General features: G+C 37.9%; 1 protein-coding gene across 1 annotated transcript in view; it reads left to right on the top strand.

Annotated features, from left to right (window-relative positions):
• LIN9 (lin-9 DREAM MuvB core complex component) overlaps nucleotides 1-22423 on the top strand; it is an 87220-nt gene that overhangs the window by 19019 nt on the left and 45778 nt on the right. Inside the window, exons 5-7 of the mRNA XM_052653865.1 lie at nucleotides 923-1056; nucleotides 2322-2447; nucleotides 11398-11555. Of these exons, the coding sequence (XP_052509825.1) occupies nucleotides 923-1056; nucleotides 2322-2447; nucleotides 11398-11555 (418 nt within the window). The remainder of the gene's footprint in view (nucleotides 1-922; nucleotides 1057-2321; nucleotides 2448-11397; nucleotides 11556-22423) is intronic.

The raw sequence follows: 22423 nt of genomic DNA, 5'->3' as shown, positions 1-22423 counted from the left end.
GCTTTAATCTGTTTGAGTTTATTTTTATGATGTAAGACAGGTAGCCAGTTTTATTCTTTTCCTTGTGAAAACCATTCCCAACACCATTTATCAAAGAGACCTTCTTTTTCCCCAATTGAATATTCTTGGTTACCTTGTCAAATATCAATTGACCATATTTGCATGCATTTATTTCTGGGCTCAGTTCTGTTCCATTGGCCTAACCTATCTGTTTTTATGCTAGTCCTATCACATTTTGATTACTATAGCTTTGTAATATAGTTTATAATGTATATTATTAGTTTAGGGAGTGTGATGCCTCTGGCTTTGTCCTTTTTTCTCAAGATTACTTTGGCTATTCAGGGTTCTTTTGTGGTTTCATAACAGTTTTTGGATTGCTTTTTCTATTTCTGTGAAAAACGCCATTGAAATTTTAATAGAGATTGCATTGAATCTGTAGATTGCTTTGGGTATTATGGACATTTTAACAGTATTCTTCCAATCCATGAATATAAAACATCTTTGCCAGCATTTTTAAAATTCATATAAATTAGTGATATTTTCTGCATGTTCTTTCTCTTAATCTCGCTCACAATTGTATCAGAGTCCTTACTGGTCTTTTCTAGGCCAAGAACTGCAGAAATAGTTTCCTAAGTATCTTCTTCCTACATACCTAAATTGAAATTGTACTGTAGAGCAAACATGGTGGGGGCAAATATTTCACCCTCCTTGTCAAAATTTGTTTTGAAACTGGAGGCTTTAACTTTGTAAGAAATAATCAGAATATGTATTTGTTAAATAATAACAAATTTATTTTGTATATTGTTGAATCTTTTTGAGTACTTAACCATAATCTTTACCTTTTTACAAATGTAGTCAGTATTATGGATGTTCACTTTTACTTAATGGGACTGTAATTAATCTCTTTTTTTTTATTGTATAGAAATTTACAGCAACAATGTCAACACCAGATAAGAAGGCCTCACAGAAGATTGGTTTTCGATTACGTAACTTACTCAAGCTTCCCAAAGCACATAAATGGTGCATATATGAGTGGTTCTACTCAAATATAGATAAGTAAGTATCACGGCTCATATCATGAATATCATTTGAATCAGAAGTTTAAGGTTTTCACATGTTAAAAGCCTCAACTTTTTCTAGAGGTCTATTTTGATTCTGTTTTTTCCTGAATTTCTTTTCCTATTCCTCATTCTTGTTTGATTTGTTTCTGTTTTTCATGCTTTTCTTGCTTCCTCTCTTTTGGGGAAGAAGTTGTTATAAGTTTTTGTGAAAAATCAAATGACAGTATAATTTCTATATTATAATTTACAAAGACTTTGCAGTGAAGATACCCTGAAAAGAAAGCACCATTATTTTGCAGTGAATGGGACTTGTTTTATAAATCTTTAGATTTTAAATGCTAGTACAGTAGTAGAGAAACAGTTATGAATGGTAAAAGTGATTCAGGAAGATTTTTAAGAGTCTTTCTATTTAGGGGATGATATTCATGCACTTTTTCGTTATATGTTAAGTGTTTAAGTAGAACATAGTAAGAGATTTGGGTGAAATGCAATTATTCAACAACAGAATTCATTGAGGAAAGATTCTGATTTCTCATCCACTGCAATCTATTCTTATCTAACCCATGCTTGTCAGTGGTACTTGCTTTGCTGGCTACTTATCTTTATTTCCTTTCTCTGTTATTACCAGTTGCCTACTCTGAACCTTGTTAATCTCATGAACATTCATATTTAAGCCCAAGACATTCATGTGTCATTACTAAGACTGATTCCTCATTTCTCAAACTCATCAATAAAATTGTCTTATTTTTGTCCACAAATTTTTTCATTATCTTAATTAAGAGAGCTCTCAGGGTGTCCTAGTATAATCTGTGTTCTGCATTTCCTAAGAACTAATCTAACTCTTTAGAGTCCCCTAGTTTCCTAAAACTAATTTACTATCAAAGCAAACTCCTTGGTGATGGTATTTATTATCTTTGAGACAAAGATACTTTGTAGTTTACCTTCTTTATCCTCACCAGATACAACCATAGTGCTAAAATAGCTTCCCAAAGGATAGGAGGTTTAATGAAAATCAGTGTCTCCTAGAATCTCAAGCACAGACAGTACCTCTTGAGTAACTTTTACACATTATTTGTTTTATAAATGTAAACGATTTAATTTAATTTTAACACTTGGAATTTGTGCCCATTTTGTATATATTTTGGGTAGAAGTGAAAGTTTGGTGTCTTGGGATTGATTGATGCTCAAAATTGGAATGCATATTTTGCATTTTATGTCTCAAGCTGTATATTAACTTAAAATACCATTTCTCTTTTACAGACCACTTTTTGAAGGTGACAATGACTTTTGTGTGTGTCTAAAGGAATCTTTTCCTAATTTGAAAACGAGAAAATTAACAAGAGTGGAATGGGGAAAAATCAGGAGGCTTATGGGGAAACCACGGAGGTAAAAATAATGTTTTTGTTTAAAAGACTAGTACCAAAACATAAGTTTCCAGAGTAGTTATATGTTAAATATATTCTATTGACCAGTGTTAATGTAGATGCTTTTTATACTTAAGCAACTTATAATTAAATACACAATTTAATTTTTCTTCAGATCACAAACCTTGAACATAATTTTTTTATATTAGCTGTGCCCCACTAAGAGAAACCCAAGTAAGATGGTAGGCGCTGAGAGAGGGCATCAGAGGGCAGACAGACTGAAATCACAATCGCAGAAACCTGGCCAATCTGATCACATGGACCACAGCCTTGTCTAACTCAAGGAAACTAAGCCATGCCGTGTGGGGCCACCCAAGACAGACGGGTCATGGGGGAGAGGTCTGACAGAATGTGGTCCACTGGAGAAGGGAATGGCAAACCACTTCAGTATTCTTGCCTTGAGAACCCCCTGTTCTGAATAGTATGAAAAGGCAAAAAGATAGGACACTAAAAGATGAACTCCCCAGGTCGGTAGGTACCCAATATGCTACTGGAGATCAGTGGAGAAATAACTCCAGAAAGAATGAAGGGATGCTGCTGCTGCTAAGTCACTTCAGTCATGTCTGACTCTGTGCAACCCCAGAGATGGCAGCCCACCAGTATCCCCCGTCCTTGGGATTCTCCAGGCAAGAACACTGGAGAGGGTTGCCGTTTCCTTCTCCAGTGCATGAAAGTGAAAAGTGAAAGTGAAGTCGCTCATTCGTGTCTGACTCTTTGTGACCCCATAGACTACAGCCTACCAGGCTCTTCTGTCCATGGGATTTTCCAGGCAAGAGTACTGGATTGGGTTGCCATTGCCTTCTCTAAATGAAGGGATGGAGCCAAAGCAAAAACAACACCCAGTTGTGGATGCGACTGGTGATAGAAGCAAGGTCCGACGCTGTAAAGAGCAAAATTGCATAGGAACCTGGAATGTTAGGTCCATGAATCAAGGCAAATTGAAAGTGGTCAAACAGGAGATGGCAAGAGTGAACATCGACATTCTAGGAATCAGCAAACTAAAATGGACTGGAATGGGTGAATTTAACTCAGATGACCATTATATCTACTACTGCAGGCAGGAATCCCTTAGAAGAAATTGAGTACCCATCATAGTCAATGAAAGAGTCCGAAATGCAGTACTTGGATGCAGTCTCAAAAACAACAGAATGATCTCTGTTTGTTTCCAAGGCAAACCATTCAGTATCATGGTAATCCAAATCTATGTCCCGACCAGTAACACTAAAGAAGCTGAAGTTGAACGGTTCTGTGAAGACCTACAAGACCTTTTAGAACTAACACTCAAAAAGATGTCCTTTTCATTATAAGGGATTGGAATGCAAAAGTAAGAAGTCAAGAAACACCTGGAATAACAGGCAAATTTGGCCTTGGAGTACAGAATGAAGCAGAGACTAATAGAGTTTTGCCAAGAGAATGCACTGGTCATAGCTAACACCCTCTTCCAACAACACAAGAGAAGACTCTACACATGGACATCACCAGAAGGTCAACACCGAAGTCAGATTGATTATATTCTTTGCAGCCAAAGATGTAGAAGCTATATACAGTCAGCAAAAACAAGACCAGGAGCTGACTGTGCCTCAGATCATGAACTCCTATTGCAAAATTCAGACTTAAATTAAAGAAAGTGGGGAAAACCACTAGACCATTCAGGTATGACCTAAATCAAATCCCTTATGATTATACAGTGGAAGTGAGAAATAGATTTAAGGGACTAGATCTGATAGAGTGCCTGATGAAATATGGACTGAGGTTCGTGACATTGTACAGGAGACAGGGATCAAAACCATCCCCAAGAAAAATGCAAAAAAGCAAAATGGCTGTCTGGGGAGGCCTTACAAATAGCTGTGAAAAGAAAAGTGAAAAGCAAAGGAGAAAAGGAAAGATATACCCATTTGAATGCAGAGTTCCAAAGAATAGCAAGGAGAGATAAGAAAACCTTCTTCAGTGATCAGTGCAAAAAAATAGAGGAAAACAACAGAATGGGAAAGACTAGAGATCTCTTCAAGAAAATTAGAGATACCAAGGGAGCATTTCATACAAAGATGGGCACAATAAAGGACAGAAATGGTATGGATGTAACAGAAGCAGAAGATATTAAGAAGAGGTGGCAAGAACACACAGAAGAAATGTACAAAAAAGATCTTCATGACCCAGATAATCACAATGGCGTGATCACTCACCTAGATCCAGACATCCTGGAATGTGAAGTCGAGTGGGCCTTAGAAAGCATCACTACGAACAAAGCTAGTGGAGGTGATGGAATTCCAGTTGAGCTATTGCAAATCCTGAAAGATGGTGCTGTGAAAGTGCTGCACTCAATATGCCAGCAAATTTGGAAAACTCAGCAGTTGCCACAGGACTGGAAAAGGTCAGTTTTCATTCCAATTCCAAAGAAAGGCAATGCCAAAGAATGCTCAAACTACCACACAATTGCACTCATCTCACACGCTAGCAAAGTAATGCTCAAAATTCTCCAAGCCAGGCTTCAGCAATACGTGAACCGTGAACTTCCAGATGTTCAAGCTGGATTTAGAAAAGGCAGAGGAACCAGAGATCAAATTGCCAACATCCGCTGGATCATGGAAAAAGCAGGAGAGTTCCAGAAAAACATCTATTTCTGCTTTATTGACTATGCCAAAGCCTCTGACTGTGTGGATCACAATAAACTGTGGAAAATTCTGAAAGAGATGGGAATACCAGACCACCTGAAACCTGTATGCAGGTCAAGAAGCAACAGTTAGAACTAGACATGGAACAACAGACTGGTTCCAAATAGGAAAAGGAGTATATCAAGGCTGTATATTGTCACCCTGCTTATTTAACTTATATGCAGAGTACATCATGAGAAATGCTGGGCTGGAGGAAGCACAAGCTGGAATCAAGATTGTAGGGAGAAATATCAGTAACCTCAGAAACACAGATGACACCACCCTTATGGCAGAAAGTGAAGAACGAAAGAGCCTCTTGATGAAAGTGCAAGAGGAGAGTGAAAAAGTTGGCTTAAAGCTCAACATTCAGAAAATGAAGATCATGGCATCTGTTCCCATCACTTCATGGCAAATAGATGGGGAAACAGTGGAAAAAGTGGCTACCTTTATTTTTCTGGGCTCCAAAATCACTGCAGATGGTGATTACAGCTGTGAAATTAAAAGATGCTTACTCCTTGGAAGGAAAGTTATGACCAACCTAGACAGCATATTAAAAAGTAGAATCATTACTTTGCCAAGAAAGGTCCATCTAGTCAAAGCTATGGTTTTTCCAGTAGTCATGTATGGATGTGAGAGTTGGACTGTGAGGAAGGCTGAGCACCGAAGAATTGATGCTTTTGAACTGTGGTGTTGGAGAAGACTCTTGAGAGTCCCTTGGACTGCAAGGAGATCCACCCAGTCCATCCTAAAGGAGATCAGTCCTGGGTGTTAATTGGAAGGACTGATGTTGAAGCTGAAACTAATACTTTGGCTACCTGATGCAAAGGGCTGACTCATTTGAAACGACCCTGATGCTGGGAAAGATTGAAGGCAGGAGAACGGGACGACAGAGGATGAGATGGTTGGATGGCATCATCAACTCAATGGACATGGGTTTGGGTAAACTCTGGGAGTTGGTGAGGGACATGGAGGCCTGGTGTGCTGTGTGGTTCATGGGGTTGCAAGGAGTTGGACAGAACTGAGCAACTGAACTGAAACTGATGCCCCACTATGTCCCAGAAAATATTTAAGGATGCCCTCATAAGCATTTAATGAAGCTGCGAGATTATACATACATTATTATTACCTTTTTTAAAACTTATTATTACTTCAAGATAATAAGTGATCCACTTATTATCCTTTCCACAAATGCATGTTTTACTTTATATAAAAATGAATCCAGTGAATATATCCAATATGTTACATCCTGAGAATTACTTTTCAAATTACCTTTTATATGAAACTACCTTTCCTTTTCTAGTGTTATCTTCCTTTCTTAATATATCAGAAAATCTTATATTACTTTTGAGTGAAATGTTATACTGTATATCATTAGTTCTCATGTTTGATCTGTCAGCCTAGTAAAAGCATGTTTGAGAGTTTTCCACTTTAAATGGTAGGAAAATTTAGGGGAGACTTGAAATATAAAGTGTGACTTGAACAAATAGACCTGGAATTTAGTTTACATGATTTCTGTAGATAATAATGAAATTCAAGGAGAACTTTTCATTGAGCTGGTTTACATTTATTTTATCTATTATATTAAAAAGTGTCACTGCTGCTGTTGTTTTAAGTATTTCCCTTGTTTATAAGAACAAATTAAAATGTGATGTGTATTGTGTTTCACACAGGTAATTTATGGTCTTTGGTAATTAGGCCATTTGGGGGCTTTTTGCTGTAACTTTACATGTTTGAGTAAATTGAGCCACACTGTTTCTGATTATTGTCAGAATGAGGTATTAATCACTGTTTTATTGTTTAGTTATAATTCTGCAGTTTGATTGTCATTATTTCTCTTGTTAATTTTTCCTCTGTTAATAGGGTTACCATAACATTGTTGAATCTTAGAGTTCTTTACTTCATCAAGATAAATTAACAGTTTAAATCAAGTCTTTATTGTCAGCAAAAGTTTGTAGTTTTTCTTTTTTTTGAGGAAGCTGATGTACACTACAAATTATTGATATGATATACTTTTTTGAAATATCCTAAAAAAAAAAAGAAGCCAGGAAAGAGCTTAGCAGGAAATGTGCAGAGTACTCAGCATTCTAAAATCAGTCCCAGTGAAAATATCAGTAGCCGTTTTAAGAAAAAAAAAACTAGACCAACTCATTCTAAATTTCACATAAAGAGAAGAAATCAAGCAGGAAGAACTAGGAAAATTCTGAAGAAAAAAGTAATGAGGGGAGATTATGTAGTATCATACATACATTTGTAGTATGTATTATCTCATATTAATGTTCATATAACATGATCATAATCAAAATGATGTCATAGTGGTACTTGAATAAAAGGATGAATTGAAAAGGAGAGAAATTCCATGAAATTAACACAACACTGTAAATCAGCTATACACCAGTAAAGTTAAAATATCTTTATTGAATCAAAGATGTCCACAGAATTTTAATACATAATAACACTGATTGCATCTCAGGCATACAGGGGAGAAGGAGATTAAATTATTTATTCAGTGGATATTGAGACCACTCTGAAGCAATCTAAGAAAACACAAGTTGATTTCATACCTCAGACCTTACACCAGGAATGATTTAAAAGGATCAAAGATTCAGATTTTTTAAATGAAACAGTAAAACTACTAGAGGAACCTGTAGAAGAGTTTGGCTTAATCTTGAATTGGGGAAGATCTTTTTAATAGTCCTCAGAGCTAGGAATCATAAAAGAAAAGATTGATAAATGTGATTTTGTAAAAAAAAAAAAAAAAAAAAAAGCATTCTGTATCGCTCACCCCAAAAAAACCCCATAAAGTCAAAAGACAGTGACAGAAATATTTATAATTCTTGCCACAAAGGACCAATGTCTAAATATGTGAAGAACTACGAATCAGTTCAGTTCAGTTCAGTCTCTCAGTCGTGTCCGACTCTTTGCAGCCCCATGGACTGCGGCACGCCAGGTCTCCCTGTCTATCAACAACTCCCAGAGTTTACTCAAACTCATGTCCATTGAGTCAGTGATGCCATCCAACCATCTAATCCTCTGTCGTTCCCTTCTCCCGCCCTTGATCTTTCAGTTCAGTTCAGTTCAGTCGCTCAGTCGTGTCTGACTCTTTGCGACCCCATGAATCGCAGCACGCCAGGCCTCCCTGTCCATCACCATCTCCTGGAGTTCACTCAGACTCACGTTCATCGAGTCAGTGATGCCATCCAGCCATCTCATCCTCTGTCGTCCCCTTCTCCTCCTGCCCCCAATCCCTCCCAGCATCAGAGTCTTTTCCAATGAGTCAACTCTCTGCCTGAGGTGGCCAAAGTACTGGAGCTTCAGCTTTAGCATCATTCCTTCCAAAGAAATCCCAGGGCTGATCTCCTTCAGAATGGACTGGTTGGATCTCCTTGCAGTCCAGGGGACTCTCAAGAGTCTTCTCCAACACCGCAGTTCAAAAGCATCAATTCTTCGGTGCTCAGCCTTCCTCACAGTCCAACTCTCACATCCATACATCTTTACGAATCAGTAAAAAATATCAAATAACCTGTAATAAAAATGTCTGTTTATACAAACAGTACCTAAGAAAGAAGTGGCTCTTCTAAACAGATGAAAGAGTTCAATCTTACTTATAATGAGAAATACAAAATCAAAGTATGCCAAGATTCTGTTTTTTAGCTATCAGAACAGAGTTCGTAAAGTTTGAATATATTGGGTTGGCAATGGCGTGGTGAAAAAGCCACTGGTGGTGAGAGAGTAAATTTATGTAACCTCTGTGGAGGGCAGTTTGGTAATATTTGCAGATTTACAAATTCCCATACTCTTTGACCTAGTACTTCTATGAGTACTTATACATGGATGAAATGACATGTACAGTGCTATTTATAGAAGCAAAAAATTTTTAAAAACCTAAGTGTCCATACATAGAGGAATGACTAATTAAAGTAGGGTACCTCAATATAGAAGAAAACTGAAATCATTTAATTTAAAATCAGAAAAAGTTTCTTATGTACCGCTAAGATACTTTAAGAAAGCGGAATACACAACAGAGCATATTGTAGCTATTGAGAAAAATAGGAAGGGAACGTAAGTATTTCTTGCATGTATATTTCTAAAGTTTAATATCAATGAAGGTCATGTACAAAATTTATTGTCATCATCTGGAAGACAGGATAGAAAACCGAGGGACAAAAATATTAAGAGTTTTCTTTTTTTAATCTCATTTAATTAGTTGTTTTTGGCTGTGCTGGGTCTTCATTGCTACACGGGCTTTCTCTGGTTGCAGTGAGCAAGGGCTGTTCTTCCTTGCCTTTTACAGGCTTCTCAGTTTTCTCTTGCTGAGGGCACGGGCTGTAGAGTGTGGGCTCAGTAGTTGCAGTGCATGGGCCTCGTTTCTCTGTGGCATGTGGTATCTTCCTGGACCAGAGTCAAACTAGTGTCCCCTGCATTGCAAAGCAGACACTTAACCGCTTGACCACAAGGGAAGCCCTAGAGTTTTCAATGCCTTTTGAACCTTTTAAATTAGAAGCCTATGAATGTATTTATTATGCAAAAATGCTATTTAAATAAAATTTGATTGCCAAAAGTATGTATTATATCCAGAAGGTATGAAGGACTCTGAAAATTCAGTAATAAAGCTCAGACAGGGAAATTCCCTGGTTGTCTGCTTGTTAGGGATCCACATTTTTCACTGCAGAGGGCACACGTTTGATCCCTTGTTGGGGAACTTAAATTCTGTATGACGCGTGGTGCAACCCCAAAATAAAAAGAATCAAACATCCCATTTAACAAATTGGTAAAAAAAAAATTTTTAATAGATAATTCATCAGTGATGTAGAAATATCATATAAACCAATAAGAGGATATTAAACACAGTTACTCATTAGGAAAATGCAAATTAAAACCACAGTGTTTAAAAATTTACACCATTAAGCATACCAGGTGTTGGTGAATCTGTGTCAAAACTTGAACTCATACACTGCTGATGGGAATATAAAATGGTATAACCACTTTGAAAAAACTGTTTGGCAGTTCCTGTCCCTTTGTTTTTTTTATAAGACTTTTTAAGAGCAGTTTTAGATTTGCAACAAAATTGAGAGGAAGGTACAGAGATTTTCCATTTACTGCCCCTCCCGCCACACAGGTGGCCTCCCTCATTGTTAGTATCCTCTATCAGAGCGGTCCATTTGTGACAGTTGATGAACCTGCATCAACACATGATAATCATCCAACGTCCACAGTTTACATTAGAGTTCACTCTTGGTGGTGTGCATTCTGTGGGTTTTGACAAATGGTGACATAGCCACCATTATAATATCAGTATTTTACAGAGTATTTTCACTGCGTTAAAAATCCTCCAAGTTCTACCAGGTCACCAACTGCTTGTAACCATGGATCTTTTCATTGTCTTCATAGCCCTGCATTTTCCGGAATGTCATATATTGGGATCACACAAAGTGTAGCCTTTTCAGATTGGCTTTGTTTACTTGGTAGGATGCATTTCAGGCTCCTCCATGTCTTTTCATGGTTTTAGAGCTCATTCTTCTTTTCTTTTTTTTTTTTTTCATCTTTTAGTTTTGTCTTGGGGTATAACCAACTAACAATGTTGTGATAGTTTCAGGTGAACAGTGAGGGGACCCAGCCATACACATACATGTATCCATCTCCCCCAAATTCCTCTCCTGTCCAGGCTGATTGATATCTTCATATGTTCATTATCTTGACTGTAGTGATAGTTTTATGGATATATATTTTATGGCATGAAAGCTATGTTTAAATACCTTTGGTTCATCCTAGAATTTGAAAATAGAAATAAGATGGGCCCTAAGAATAAGAGTACATTCAGTATTCATACTTAAAGATTGAAAATATGATTAAAAGTTTACATGGCGGCAGGTCTCATCTTTAATTCCTATATTGATATGCTCACTAGGTCACAGGGAAAGTATCATGTTCTTTTGAATAGAATATTGAAATTGAACTTTGTTCTTAAGAGAGGACCTGGGATCCAGATGCAGTTTTGTCAAAGGATGGTGAACAGTAGATCCACCTGCTTTGTAGGAAAAAGCAATCTAGACTCGCTTATATATCTTTCAATCTTGCAAGATCTTATTTTTAAAACAACATAAGGGTAATTTACTTTGAAGAGAAAATTATTATTTTTAAGAACCCATTTTTAAATACAGTACTCAGTGAAAGAAATAAAAGGATTAGTGATATGGATGGTGTGACTTGAAGTTTTTATATAGGACAGTTATCACTTTATATGATTTTTATAATTTATTCTAGATGTTCTTCTGCATTTTTTGAGGAAGAGAGATCAGCATTAAAACAGAAACGGCAGAAAATAAGGCTCTTACAACAAAGGAAAGTTGCAGATGTTTCACAATTCAAAGATCTCCCAGACGAGATTCCTTTGCCCCTGGTTATTGGAACCAAAGTTACTGGTAGGTAAAGATAAGCTTATTACTATTTTGACTTGTGGGTTTTCACCAAGATAAACCTTTATTAGACAAATGGCCTTTACATTTAGAAAGCTTAAACTATATTTCTGTAGCAATATTCTGTAGAGGTTACTGTTCTTCATCTGTGAAGTCTGTTTTTTAAAGTAGTTGCATAAAAGTGTACATCTTCAAAGCAATGTCTTCCACAACGTAAACTGCCACAAAGATGAAATTTAAAATCAAGTGTAACGTTTAAATTGTTAAAATTTTGTTTGGTTTTTGCTTCTATATTATATTGATTTTCTTTTCTGACCAGTCTTACCTGGTTAGTTCACAAACACCATTGTTCTTGTGATCTTTGGGTTTATAAATACTCCATTTCTAATGACTAAATGACAAAACTACCTACTGAATAGTTTGCTCAAAATTTTGTAAAGATGTAAATTCTGTCAATTTGTAGGTAGTGATTCTATATGGTCACTTCAGTAACAACATTGAGGGAAAGTGCCACTAAAATCTCAAGTTTAGGTTGATCCTTAATAATTTGGTAAAAATTACAATTTATGCAATACAAGCAATAGCAAGGTGTTCAGTGAGTAGATAGAGTTAAAGTTTGAAAAAAAATCATTGGATTAATCAGAGAGTATTTTCTGGAGGAAAGGGAGCCTTGAATTACATATTTATATCATTTTTTCCTGGTTATAAAAGTGGTACATTTTTTCATTATATTGCAAAAATGGGTAGTGAAGAGGAAAAGTAGACAACAGGGAAAAGGCTGTATCATGCATATGAAATGCAATTGGAAAAGAGAATAATGCATTTAGTCATAACCCACCATGTATAGAAGTTATAGGTGATATATATGATCTCTCCCTTAACAAAATTAGTCTGGGAGTGAGGATGGAGATAGAGTGAAAAAGAGATAGCTTTCCTGAGAAAATGGGTTAGTTCTAAAAACCCCATATAAAAAATAAAAAATAAAAACCTCATATAAATAAGTACACATACAAAGTCTACAATCAGGAAATGCTGATGTGAATAGAGTGACTCAGACCCAATTAGGGAATCCTTAAAAGTTAATTGCTCCAGAATTTTAAGGACTAGTGGTATTATTTGATAAGAACTGAAAATTTTACAGAGGATCAATAAGTAGGTACTTTTTTACAGTGCAGAATAGGGGGACTAGATGTATCAAGATATGAAAGAAGTTTGTAGGAATCAACAAACTTTTGAAAGTTTCAGTCTGGTCTAGGGGAGGCGTCAGCATATGATAAAAAATTGCTAAACCTATGAAGAAACAGAAAACAGGTTCTATAGTTAAGACCAAAAGCAATCAACAGAATTAGATGCTAGGGTGACTCAGATATTGGAATTAGTTTCAAAATATATGTTATAAAACATGTTCAAGAGCTTAAATGTAAATATGGTCATAATTAATGGGGATATCACAGTAGAAAAATGGAAATTACTTATATAAAACAAATAGAAAGTTAAAAGTATAGTGTCTGAAAAGAAAATTTCTAAATGGGCTTAAAAGCATATTGAAAACAGCAAAAAGTAAGAGTCAGTGAACTTCAGAATAAATCAATATAAATGATCCATTGTGAAAACATGGAGGAAAAAAGTGGAAAAAACATTCATAGAGACTCAAAGACCTGTGGGACAATATTAAGCAAATAAACATATAGTTAGTGTTCTTAAAAAAAGAGGCGCAATGGCATGTAAAAAGACAAAAGATTTGATTTTTTTTCTTCCAGTTTTATTGAGATATAATTGACATACAGTACTATAACTTCCCAGGTGGCATAGTTGGTAAAGAATCCGCCTGCCATTGCAGGAAACACAAGAGATGTGGGTTGGATCCCTGGGTCAGGATGATCCCCTGGAGGAGGAAATGGCAACCTACTCTAGTATTCTTGCCTGGAAAATTCCATGGACAGAGAAGCCTGGTGGGCTACAGTCCATGGGGTCTCAAAGAGTTGGACACAACTGAACACATGTGCATGCACACACATGCACAGACAAACACACAAGAGTCAAGGGTAGATCATAAAGGTTTAACTTACATCCACAACATTTCCTGACCTCAGAGAAGTGGCCTTTTGTAAGAGAACTCCTGTGCTTCCCAGCAGCTCACTTCCCTCTGGTCACCAGAGCTATATTCTCTACGGGTGCCCCCTATGTGGGCTGCCTGGATTCTTCTGTTGTGGTGGACTATTTATGGGCAGTCTGGTAGGTATGGCTGACCCTCCTTCTGGTTGGTTGCTAGGCTCTGCCTTGTGGAAGGCTTCTGTGTGTGGGCTAGGTCATCAGGTGGCTGGTTGTGGAAAGGGGTGGGGAGTCCTGGAACTGATGCTGGCTCACTGGTAGGTGGAGCTGGTTTTGGGGTGAGTGGTTGCAAATCTAGATCTGGGGTCCCAGATCTAGTGCTGGTGGGTGGGCCAGTTCCTGGCATGGCTGCCTGGGAGTGGGGGTGTGGTCTAGGATATCCCAAAGTTTGTGTCAAGGGATCTGGATCTTGGGGCTACTGGTTGAGGGGTCCAGAGCGTCTAATAGCAGCTATCAGCCTGCTGTTGGCAGACCAGAGCCCCTGGTATTCCCTGGCCTAGTGTCCCACCACTGGGGGACGGGGGCATGTCCACCATGTGCAGCTAGCTGAGGGGCCAGAGGTGTCCCAGAGCTGGTATTAGCCTGCTGGTGGCCAGCGCCAGGACTCAGTGGGTCTTGGGGCTGGTGCCAGCCTGCTGATGGTGTGAGCTGCATCCTGAAATAGCAGGCCCTAGGGCTGTGGTGGCCCTGGGGCTGGCGTCCACCCAGTGGAAGATGAGACAGGGTATCAGATCCCCTAGCTGGTGCCCACCCCTTGATAGGTGGAGCCAGATCCTGGATCCTCCATCTGCAGGACTGGGACAGTGGAGCTGGTGCCCACCTACGGGTGGGTGAGGCTCGGGCTTGGGGCCAATGCCAGCTCACTGGTGGGCGGAACCAGTCCCAAGGTCCCTGGCTATAGGGCCCTAGGGGTGCGTTGGTGTCAGTGGTCGGTCCTGGGCCCTCTGGTGGATAAGGCCAGGTCCTGAAGTGGCCCTGGGCTCAGGGACTCCCTGCTGGCCAGCTGGTGGGCGGGGCTGTGTTCCCGCCCAGATAGCTGCTTGGCCTGAGGTGTCCCAGCACTGGGGCTGGGGCGGGGCCGGGCCTGAGCCTACTACCTTAGAGTGAGGATTAAAAAATGGCGCTTCCCGGCGCCAGTGTCATGGTTGAACAAGCTTCCAGAAATGCCTGCCACAAGTGTCTTTTTCCCCTGGATGAGCTCCACTTGGCTCCTGCCTCGCAGGGAGGCTCTCCGAGATCAGCAGGTGGGTCTAACCAAGGCTCCTTTTGAATTACTGCTCTTGCACTGCGTCCCAGAACGTATGAGGTTTTGTGTGCACCCTTTAAGAATGGAGTTTCTTTCCCACAGCGCTCTGACTCTCCTGAATGTACGCTCTGCTGGCCTTCAAGGGCAGACGTTGTGGGGTTTGTTTTCCCAGTGCAGGACTTCCAGTTTGGAGAGCCACAACTGGAAGTTTGTGGAGTTCAGATCCCTTGCTCCTTGGGAAGAACTTCTACAGTTGTGATTATCCTCCCCTTTGTGGGTCACCCTTGTGGAGGGATAGTTCTTAACTGTACTGCATCCCTGTCCCTCCTTGTCTGGTTACGGTTCCTTTATGTCTTTAGTTGTAGAAGATCTTCTTTGCTTGCCTTCTGGTCTTTCTCATCAATACTTGCTCTGTAATAGTTATAATTTTGTTGTGCCACTGGGAAGAGGTGAGCTCAAGATCTTTCTACTCCGCCATTTTGGCCACTTTACTCAAATTTAATTAAAAAAAAAAAGTACGGGTCTTTAATACTCTGGGCTTTCTGGGTTACTCAGTGGTAAAGAGTCCACCTGCCAATGCAGGAGGTGCAAGAGGTCAATCCCTGGGTTGGGAAGATCACCTGGAAAAGGGAATGGCAACCTGATCCAGTATTTCTGCCTGAAAAGATACTGTAGCCCGTCAGGCTCTTCTGTTCATGGGATCACAGAGTCGGACATGACTGAGTGACACACACACACATATACCACACCTTAGTACTCTAAACCCCAAGTCATACAACCCACATGTATACAAAACCCCACAGTTAGAGCAAATCTTGAAAGCAATCTTAGGAAAACAATAGATATGAGGAACAGTGATACAAATAGCTGCTGACTTCTCATGGGAAAACACTAGATGTTACGTCAAATGAAAATTTCAGGTTGAGGGGAAATGATACCAAATGGAGCCTTGACTATAGAGTAAGAACTCCAGAAATGGTAAATAATCATAAAATGTAACTTGTGTTTCAAGTTTCTTAAATTTGTTGCGAGGGCATGTAGTATTAATTATTATTAGAGTGTAATAAGTGAAGAGTGCATATTATAAGCCTTAGGATATTAAGGTTCAAAAACCTTAGTGTACATCAGATTAGCTGGAGAGCTTTATAAAGGACAGATTGCTGGCCCCTGCCCTAGAGTTTCTGATTCAAGAGAGTCAGGGGTAGAGCCTGAGAATTTGCATTTTAAGAAGTTTCCAAGTATCAGGTGTTGACACTGCTGGAGTGGGCTATTTTTTGAGAACTAATAAAGAAATTACTTTCCCTTTTTTTTAAATTTAATTTTTATTGAGGTAACTTTGATTTATAACATAAGTTTCATGTGTATATTTTTTCTTCTCCTTACACTGTAGCATGCTCACCACAAAAAATGTAGTTCTTATCTCTCACCATACAGGTTATCCTCTTTATCTGTTTTACCCACGCCCCCCCCCCCCCCGCCCCCATCCCACTCCTTCCTCTCTGGTAATGACTGCTCTGTTTTATGGCTGAGTGGTACTGTTTATGGTAATCACTATTCTTTTTTTACAGTGAAGCTGTATTTAGTGTGTATGTGTGTCTGTGTGTGTAGCATATCTTTTTCCATTCATTCGTTGATAGACACTTAGGTTATTTCCATATCTTGGCTGTTCTAAATAAAGCTGTGATGAACATAGAGGTGCATATATCTTTTTGAATTCGTATTTTTGTATTCTTTGGATAAATACACGGTGGATAGATATCAATAGATCATGTGATAGTTCTAATCTGAACTTGGAGGGGACTGTTTCTCCATAGTGACTGCATCTGTTTACACAGTGTATGAGGGTTTCCTTTTCTCCACGTCCTTGCCAACCCTGTTATTTCTTGCCTTTATGATAATAGCCATTCTAACAGATGGGAGGTGATATCTCGTTGTGGGTTTTTTTTTTAATTGAAGTACAGTTAATAAACAATTTTGTGAATATAATTCCCTTTGCTATATAGTAAATCCTTGTTGCTTGTCTGTTTTATGTATAGTAGTTTGTTAATTCTGTACCCCTAATTTACACCTCCCTCTCACCTCCTTTTCCACTTTGGTAGCTGTAAGTTTGTTTTCTATGTTTGTGAGTCTGTTTCTGTTTGGTGTATAAATTCATTTGTATTATTCTTTTGATTCCACATACAAGTGATATCATATAATTTGTCTTTGTCTGACTTACTTCGCTTACTGATATTCTCTCGTCCATCCATGTTGTTGCAAATGTTTCATGCTTTTTTATGGTTGAGTAATACCCCATTGTGTGTGTGTGTGTGTGAGATATATGTGTGTGTGTATATATATATATATAGAGAGAGAGAGAGAGAGAGATTCATATCTTCTTAAACGAGTCATCTATTGCTGGGCATTTGAGTTGTTTCTGTCTTGGCTATTGCAAATAATACTGCTATTTGCAATGCTGATGAACATTGGGGTGCATGTATCTTTTCAGATTAGAGTTTTTCTCATTCCTGGATAAATACCCATGAGTGGGATTGATGGATCATGTGATAACTCTATTTTGTTTTTTAAGGAACTTACAGACTGTTTTCCATAGTGGCTACACCAATTTACATTCCCACCAATAGTGTATAAGGGTTCCCTTTTCTCCACACCCTCTCCAACATTTTTTATTTGTAGACTTTTTAATGATGGCCATTCTGACCAGTGTGATGTGGTACTTCATTCCAGTTTTGATTTGCACTTCTCTAATAATTAACAATTTTGAGCATCTTTTCATGTGCCTTTTGGCCATCTGGGTATCCTCATTGGAGAAATGTCTATTTAGATCTTTTGCCCATTTCACGATTAGGTTGTTTGGTGGTTTTTTGTGTTTTTTTTTTTTAAATCACGTCGTGGTTTTGATTTGCATTTCCCTAACAATTAGTGATGAATATCTTTTCATGTGCCTGTTGGCTATCTATATGTCTTCCTTGGAAAAATGTCTATTCAGCTTTTCTGCCCATTTTTTAATTGGGTTGTTTGTCTTTTTGTTGTTGAGTTCTTTATATATTTGAGATATTAGCCAATTAATGTATACATGAGTTGCAAATATTTTCTCCCATTTGGTATGTTGTCTTCATTTTGTTGATGGTTTCCTTTGCTGTGCAGAAACTTTTTAGTTTGATATGATCCCATGTATTCAATTTTGCTTTTGTTTCCCTTGCCTGAGGAGACATATCCAGAAAGATATTGCTAAGATCAATGTCAAAGAGCATACAACATGTGTTTTCCTCTAGGAGTTTTATTGTTTGAGGTCTTGCATTCAAGTCTTTAATCCATTTTGAGTTGATTTTTCTGTATGATGTGACATAGTGGTTTAGTTTCATCTTTTGCATCTGGCTGTCCAAGTTGAAGGAATTACTTTTTAAAGTGTTGAGAGATATACCTAAAAAGCCAATAAAGAAATTAAATTGACATACTAACAAATTCTCAGTTAAGTGAAAAGATGACAGGAAAGAAAGTGCAGAGAAGTAGAAAATAACTAACTAGATGGTAAACAATAACTAGATGGTAGACTTATATCTCACTCTTTTTAAATTATATTAAATCTCAATGAACTGAACACTAAAAACGTAGAGATTGTCAAACTGAATTTTTTTTTTTTTTAAGTCACACTCAACTACAGTTGACCATTGAACAGCATGGATTTGACATGTTTGAACTGTGTGATTCCATTTATTTGTGGATTTTTTTTTCAATAAACATTGACAATTTGGGGGGAAATTTGACAGTGTGAAAGAACTTGCAGATGAATTGCTTAGCCTTGAAATATTGAAAAAAATTTTTTAAAGTTAATATGTCATGAATGCAGAAGATATATGTAGACATAGTCTATTTTATCATTTGCTTCCCATAAAATACAACAGTAGAGTTTATCAAAAATTACTCCCACAAACATAGTCTATGCATTTACCGTTGAGATAAATGGAAGCAAACATAAGGATGCTGTATTAAACTGTAACTTCTCAAAATTAACTGTAGTACACACTGCACTGCTGTCAAAATTTCATAGTAACCTTCTGTTGCTGTTGCAGTGAGCTCAGGTGTTTCAAGCATCTGCTTAAAATGCTGTGTAATAGTGATCATCTCCATGTGATCAGTTTGTCTGCAGCAAAATGCGTGTGATTGCCTTAAAAAGTGATTTCTTTAGTTCTCAGATATTTTTCATTATGTTTAGTGCAACACCATAGACTATGAATAATTTCATAGGGCCCATGTGAAGTACCACAGTGATGCTGGAGTTGCTCCCAAGAAGCAGAGAAAGGTTATGACATTACAAGAAAAAGTTGAATTGCTTGATATGTATTGTAGATTGAGGTCTTCAGCTATGATTGCCCACTATTTCAAGATAAATGAATCCACATAAGGACCAGTGTAAAAAAAAAAAGGGAAATTTGTGAAGCTATAGCTTCAGCTATGCCAGCAGGTATGAATACCATGCATTTTTTGAAATATCTTTTTATCTCATAATGAAAATGTAGCTCTTCTGTGAGTGCAGGATCTATATAAGGAAGACAGACCTATGGACAACAAAGCAAAAGGGATTGAAAGATTTGAAGCTAAAGAATTTAGCGCCAGCAAAAGATGATTTGATAATTTTAAAAAGAGGTTTGGTTTAATAAATATCAAGATGATAGGAGAAGCAGCTTCTGCCAACCAAGAGGCAACAGACAGGTTCCAAATGCCTTTAAGGAAATAATGGAAGATAAAGGGTATCTGCCTGAACAGGTTTTTACTGCCAACAAGTGTCCTATTCTGGGTTTAAAAAAAAAAAAGCCTCATTAGTAAGGAAGAAAAGCAAGCACTGAGATTTAAAGCAGAAAGAGACAGGCTAACAACTGCAAATGCAGTTGGGTTTATGATCAAGACTGCCCTTATATATAAAACTGCTAACCTCGGAGCCTTGAAGCGGAAAAATAAACATGAGCTGCCAGTCTTTTGGTTGTACAGCAAGGAGTCCTGGATGACAAAACCCCTTTTTCTGGATCGGTTCCATTGATGTTTTGTCCCTGAAATCAGGAGGTACCTTGCCAGTAAGGAACTGCCTTTTAAAGTTCTTTGATATTGAACAATGCCCCTGGCTACCCAGAATTCCACGAGTTCAGCCCTGAAGGCATTGAACACAGATACAACATCTATAGTTCAGCCTCTAGTCTTAAGGACCTTTAAGGCTCGTTACACATGGTACGCTATGGAAAGGATTGTCAGCGCTGTGAAAGAGAATGCAAATAGAGAAAACATCATGAAAATCTGGAAGGATTCTATCATTGAAGATGTCATTGCTGTTATAGAAAAAGTCTGATAGAGCCAGTCAAGGAAATCATGAAAGAGATTGTAGCTGTATGGGGTGAGGGGGGGAAAGGTTGGAGGTGAAGGGGTTTGAGATGCATATATTTTCAAGAACTAATAGACACCACACCAGAGGAATTAACAGTGCAGCTTGGTGGAGATGATTGCTTCCGAATTAGTGCCAGAAAAATAAGGAAGAAGACATAGAAGATGCAGTGCCAAAAAATAGATCAACATTCGACAATCATGCGTCATCAGGGAAATGCAGATTAAATAGTGAAATACCATTACACACCTACTAGAATGGCCAAAATCAAGAACTTGACAACACCAAACATTACTGAGAATGTGGAGCAGCAGGCAAGAATGCAAAATGGTACAGCCACTTTGGAAACCTGTTTGGCAGTATTTTACAAAGTTAAACATATTTTACCACATAATCCAGCAGTCATGCTCCCTGTTGTTTACCCAAATGAGTTCAAAACTTATTTTTGCACAAAAAAGTGCACATGGATGTTTACAGCAGCTTTATTTGTAATTGTCAAAAGTTGGAAGAACCACTGTGTCCTTCATTAGATGAATAAACTGGTACATCCTCACATGGAATATTATTTGAAGCTGAAGTGAAATGAGCAGGAATTCCCTGGCAGTCCAGTGGTTAGGACTGCGCTTCCACTGCAGGGGGTGCAGGTTTGATCCCTGATTGGGTAACTAAGATCCCACACGCTGTGCAGCCAAAAAAGAATAGATAAAATAGCAATAAGAATAAAAAAATAATTATACAAATAAATAATGACTGATCAACTAGATATCTGTATGGAAATGAGCCTTGACCTTTCCTCATGCTATACAAAAAGCTTAATTTAAAATGGACCAAAGGGCTAAATGTAAAAGCTAAAACTGTAAAACTTCAGTAAGCAGAGACAGGAAAATATCTCGTGACCTGTAAATAGGGAGAGATTTCTTGGATCTGACGAAAATAAAGGTGATTTTTACATTGAGCTTAAATTTAAAACTTCTGCCCACTAAAAGCCAACACCAAGAAAACAAATAGGCAAGCCATATACTAGGAAAAAATATTTCCAGATCTTATATCTGAAAAGGGACTACATCTAGAAAACATAAATAACTCAATTATTTAGTGATAGAAATATAAATTATTCAGTTAAAAAAAACTAGACAAAATACTTTGTAGAGGCTTCCCAGAGAAAGACATATGAATGGCCAATAAGCACATGAAAAAACACTCAGCATCAGTCAATCATCATGGAAGTGCAAATTATAAGCATGATGAAATACCACTACACACACCAGAATGGCTAAAATTGAAACTCCTGATAACATCAAATGTTGACAAAGATGTGGATCTACCGTACTTCATTGCTGGTAGGATGGTGTACCACTTCGGAGAAAAGCAGGACAATTTTTTTAATTAATTTATTTATTTTAATTGGAAGCTAATTACTTTACAATATAGTGGTTTTTCCATACATTGACATGAATCAGCCATGGGTGTACATGTGACCCCCATTCTGAACCCACCTCCCTCGCCATCCTGTCCCTCTGGGTCATCCCAGTGCACCAGCCCTGAGCATCCTGTCTCATGCATCAAACCTGGACTGGTGATCTGTTTTACATATGGTTGTATACATGTTTCAGTGCTGTTCTCTCAAATCATCCCACCCTCGCCTTCTCCCACAGAGTCCAAAAGTTCTTTACATCTGCTTCTCTTTTGCTGTCTCATATATAGGGTCATTGTTACTCTTTCTAAATTCCGCATATATGCATTAATATACTGTATGGTGTTTTTCTTTCTGACTTACTTCACTCTATATAATAGGTTCCAGTTTTATCCACCTCTTTAGAACTGATTCAAATGCATTCTTTTAAATAACTAAGTAATATTCCATTGTGTATATGTACCATAGCTTTCTTATCCATTCGTCTGCCGATGGACAGCTAAGTAAAAGCATGACAATTTTTGATAAAATTAAATTTATTCCTGCCCTATGACCCACCGGTTCTGCTGCATGGTATTTAAGTAAGAGAAATGAAAAGTGCTATTCACAGAAGGATATGTACAAGAATATTCATAGCATCTTTGTTCCAGTTTTATAGCCAAAACCCAGATTCGCACCAACAACAGGCGAATGAATAAACATTACATGGTATTTTCTTGCAGTGAAAT

This window comes from Budorcas taxicolor, chromosome 16 (genome assembly GCF_023091745.1).
Source record: "Budorcas taxicolor isolate Tak-1 chromosome 16, Takin1.1, whole genome shotgun sequence".
In the NCBI taxonomy this organism is placed as follows: Eukaryota; Metazoa; Chordata; class Mammalia; order Artiodactyla; family Bovidae; genus Budorcas; species Budorcas taxicolor.
Note: the sequence above shows the minus strand (reverse complement) of the source record. Positions and strands in the feature narration are given on the sequence as shown.